This window comes from Diaphorina citri, unplaced genomic scaffold (genome assembly GCF_000475195.1).
Source record: "Diaphorina citri unplaced genomic scaffold, Diaci psyllid genome assembly version 1.1 scaffold1769, whole genome shotgun sequence".
In the NCBI taxonomy this organism is placed as follows: Eukaryota; Metazoa; Arthropoda; class Insecta; order Hemiptera; family Psyllidae; genus Diaphorina; species Diaphorina citri.
In genome coordinates, this window is record NW_007379195.1 from 35,646 (window position 1) to 40,164 (window position 4,519).

Here is a 4,519-nt window from a genome sequence, read left to right on the forward strand (position 1 = left end):
ATTTTGATTATTAAAATGGCTTTTTTTAAATTTGCAATTTTTTTTGCAAAACGTCCCATTTTTTGCCAAATATAGGTCACTCTTATGGGAACCCCCATTTTTTATTTAATTTTTGGAATCAGCTTAAAATTTTAATTGAAAAAATGTATTCACTCGAAAAAATTTGCTCTACAAAAATTTGCACAAATCGCGATTTTGTGTGCGTCAGTGACCCCAGATATGATGAACAACGCAGTTGGTCTTGAGTTAGAGCGAAGAATGCGTTACTGTGTACATTCAAATGGATCTCATTTTGAACAGCTTTTATAAATTTGTTTGTTGTTGATGATTGTTGTTGAAATTGTTAAAGTGAATAATACAAAAACTAAAGAAAGAATTAAGAAATTGCTTTTCTTTCTCACAGTGTACAGAATTTTTGTAGAGCAAATTTTTTCGAGTGAATACATTTTTTCAATTAAAATTTTATGCTGATTCCAAAAATTAAATAAAAAATGGGGGTTCCCATAAAAGTGACCTATATTTGGCAAAAAATGGGCCGTTTTACAAAACAAATTGCAAATTTAAAAAAAGCCATTTTAATAATCAAAATTTCATCTACATGATGCCGTTTATTTCATCCGTTTTGCAAAAAAATTGCAAATTTGAAAAAAGCCATTTTAATCATCAAAATTTCATCTACATGATGCCGTTTATTTCATTCCTTAATTCCCAGCCGTTTCTGAGATATAAGCCTGGTTCGCAAATCACGAACCACCCTGTATAGATAGGTAGGTTGGTAAATTGGTTATTTATGGAAAATTTTCCGGGCCAATTTTCTGTGTAACTCATACATATAGTAAGTGACTAAATACAGGTATAGCTTCTATTGAAATGATGATTTTCATTACATACTCTTCTCTTTTCTGGAGATCTGTTTTCCCCCTTGGCTTAGAGTATAACATAATTACCCACCTACTTATCTACATATTTATTTATTTTATTTTTTTGTCTTTAACTTATTTCCAGCCAGCTACATTCCCAAATGCAAAGCCGATGATCCCCAACTAGAGAAATGTATCTTGGACGGTGTGGAAAAAGTTAGACCTCACCTGGCAAATGGTAAGTTTCAGCTTTCAATGTTCACTTCTCATTTGTCTAATCTTGAAACCCGATATCCATCATCTATATTATTTTATAAAAGAGTAAACCCTGACTCATTCATTCATAATCAACGCACAGCCGAAACGGCTGGACCGATTTTGATAAAACTTCGAGAATAGCTTCCTTTTGATTTGAATAGGCCCACTAAGAACGGTTTTTCCGAAACTCGCAGTGATGGTTTCCAAACTATGACCAAAAAAACTACTAAAAATCGTTCATAATCAACGCACAGCTGCGGGCGGAGCCTGCTTGTATTGTATGTGACGCTCCAGAGTGTACATCAGTCAAAATATTCTTACTGATGAGTATTCACATAACTATTATTAATTAGATTCATATTAGACACCCAAATTAGATAATGGCTTACCTTATTTTATAGTTGACTAGGGTTCTTAGTTAGGGATTATTATTTACACCGACTCGAGTTTCGCCTCACTCGTAGGCTTTTTCAAGATGACTGAGGTTGGTTTGTTGTTGTTTGCGTAGGTATCTCAGATCAATCATCATCATCTTCAACTACTCGCGTGCACGGTAATTCCTAGTTCTAATTCTGTAATCTTCACTATAGTCCTTGCTCTCCCGAACAGTTGTGGTCCTTCGGGCCGGATCCTTGCTCTCCCGAACAAAACTGACTTGTCAATGTGGTGCAGAATGATGAGGCTCAAAGCTCATTTACCCAAGTTCCCAAGTATGTATTTTTTTTAATCTTATAAATAAACTGACTTGTCAATGTGGTGCAGAATGATGAGGCTCAAAGCTCATTTACCCAAGTTCCCAAGTATGTATTTTTTTTAATCTTATAATCCCAATCTCTAACCAACCTCACAGTGGTGTAGTGGTTAGCGCGGTGGACTTCGGATCTGGAGGTTGGTGGTTCGAGTCCAAGTCAAGTCATAAAATTAAGCGTAGTGTATTAAGCGGGGAACGACATTTGTGACAAGCATTTATGCTTAACACAATTAAAATTCCTTATAATCCCATTGTCTATTGCTATGTCATTTTAGGCATCAGAGAAATCAACGTCCCCCCTGTAGAGCCATTCGCCATTGACAAACTTCAAGTAGACAGAAACAATAACAACCTCAAGATGAAGCTGGTACTTACCCACATGAAAGCCTATGGATGCAGCACCTTCAAGATCAACACATTCAAGTGAGTTAGGACTAAAGGAAGGAAAGTAAAGTAGAAATAAGCAAGAGATGGAGAATGAACAAAAGAACTACCAGCCTAGTTACCTAGGAGAGTTAGTCTGTCTTGTAAGGGTTCAATTACATATTCTTGTCCGGAACGAACTTTATCCTGAACAGAGACAGTTCGTTCTTGGAACGACTGGCTTTTTCCTATATGTACCTACTGTCTTACTTCTCTTTTCCATTTCGGAACGTTAAAGCCTCAGTAGTTAAGTTCCTTTTAATGAGTCAAACTTTTTTTTTTTTTTTTAAGAACTAAAATGTTTACAGCTACTAAATCAAGCAATGTGTGTGCTCTTCTTTGATTATGAGACTCCTTCCAACTTTTGTTCTGGAGCTGGGTCAAACGAAAGATTTAAATCTCGCATCCATTTTAAAGCTTCCTGCTTTTCTTGTTCTCAAAACTTCAATATTTTTCTACATTCTACAGGGTGACTAAGGATGGAGCTGAGGGAACCATTACCTTCCCCACCCTGAATGTAACTGCCGATTTCGACATCAACGGAAGTGTGTTCAATCAGAAAATGAAGGGAACTGGAATATTCAGCGCTAATCTGAGTAAGTTTAGAGAGAAAAGCTTTCTATTCCAAGTAGAAACTATGTCACAAAATGTCAATCTGTTCCAAATATACATAAGTATAAGTACTTGTGTAGACTGCTGGAGTAAAGGGACTTATCAGTTATATTCTGGAAACAAAGTAGGTACATATGCCCAAAGAGGATTAGGAAAGGGTATATTTCCCCATTAATGTTTTTTTTTTTTCGACACACAACTTATTGGAACATACATACCTTTCTTCTTTTGTTTCAGAAAATGTCAAAGTGAATGTGAACATGAAGGTGAAGACTATTGATAACGGCAAATATGTTCAAATGAAAGACATGCACTTCAAGATCGTCAACAAATCCCTGGGTAGCAACTCGGACGTCAAACTATTGCCATCACCAAACGCTCAGGGCAAGGATGCCAAGATGTGTAAGTTTAGTCATGGGGTTCAAAACTGTTTCTTGTAAATTTGAAATTCCGTTTTTGCGAGAAATTTCAAAACTATGAGCCGAAACAAACACTAATGTCTTTTATTCTATTGTTATTGTTTTCATTATGAATATCAAAAATAAACCTAATAAAAAGTAAATATTAGGTATTTGTTAAAACAAAAAAAAAGCTGCACTGTCAAATTTCGATTTGGTGGGGAGGAGCGAATAATCTGATAATCAACATATTTTGGTCTCTTTACGGAAGAAAGACGTTTAAAAACACTGCTCAACCATTACGTTGCTGTGACTGTGATGTCAAAATATTGTCAAGTACAAAGGTAAAATTAATACAGCCCACTAGGCCAGGCTTTAATTTCCAATCCTTTTCTTTTTTCCGCAGTGAAAGACGCTCTCAGATTCTTCAATGACAACCGAGAACAAGTGTATGAGTTGGCACTTCCCATTGTAGAGGAAACCGGACGTGAGATAGTACTTAATATTGGCAACAATGTACTCAAGGCCATCCCAATTCAGGATGTTGTCGCTTAAACACTTGTGAACTCCAAGGCCATTCCTATGCAACATATGGTGACTTCAGCATTTGATAACACTGTACTCTAGGGCCATCCAGTCCAGGATGTTGTCGCTTAAGCACTTGGCAACACTGTACTCCAGGCCATTCCTATACAACATGTTGTCACTGAAACATTTGGCAACAGTGTACTCCAGGCCATCCCAGTCCAGGATGTTGTCGCTTAAGCACTTGGCAACACTGTACTCCAGGCCATTCCTATACAACATGTTTTCACTTGGCAACAGTGTACTCCAGGCCATCCCAATCCAGGATGTTGTCGCTGAAGCACTTGGCAACGCCATTCCTATACAACATGTTGTCACTGAAACACTTGGCAACACTGTACTCCAGGGATATTCCTATTCCTATACAAAATATTGTCACCATTTCACAAAGTTATTCCTATACAAAATTTGCTGGGTTGTACACTTGGCAACAATGTACGCTAGGCCATTCCTAAACAAGATGTTAAGCATTGGAAAACGCTGTCTGAAGATGTTATAAAGAGACCATGGCTCACCAATATTTTGACTTCGACTTCCGCCCTTAACTGAGGAGGATACTTTATAAATTTAATTGGTAAGCTCCGATCTCGCTAGGCCATTCCTAAACAAGATGTTAAGCATTTGAAAACGCT

The 4,519-nt window shown here is 37.0% G+C and overlaps 1 protein-coding gene across 2 annotated transcripts in view; it reads left to right on the forward strand.

Annotated features, from left to right (window-relative positions):
- Positions 1-4,268, forward strand: part of LOC103517165 — a 14,155-nt gene extending 9,887 nt beyond the window's left edge. Inside the window, exons 3-8 of one of the 2 annotated variants that reach the window (XR_003393670.1) lie at positions 1,006-1,098; positions 2,145-2,292; positions 2,761-2,888; positions 3,142-3,306; positions 3,709-3,930; positions 4,138-4,268. Coding sequence is in view for 1 of the 2 variants with exons in the window: in XM_008482187.3 (XP_008480409.1) it covers positions 1,006-1,098; positions 2,145-2,292; positions 2,761-2,888; positions 3,142-3,306; positions 3,709-3,857 (683 nt within the window). In the remaining variant the exon portion in view is untranslated. Of the gene's footprint in view, positions 1-1,005; positions 1,099-2,144; positions 2,293-2,760; positions 2,889-3,141; positions 3,307-3,708; positions 4,109-4,137 lie in introns of those variants that run through there. The other variant, XM_008482187.3, reaches the window with a different exon arrangement.
- Positions 4,269-4,519: the final 251 nt, after the last annotated feature.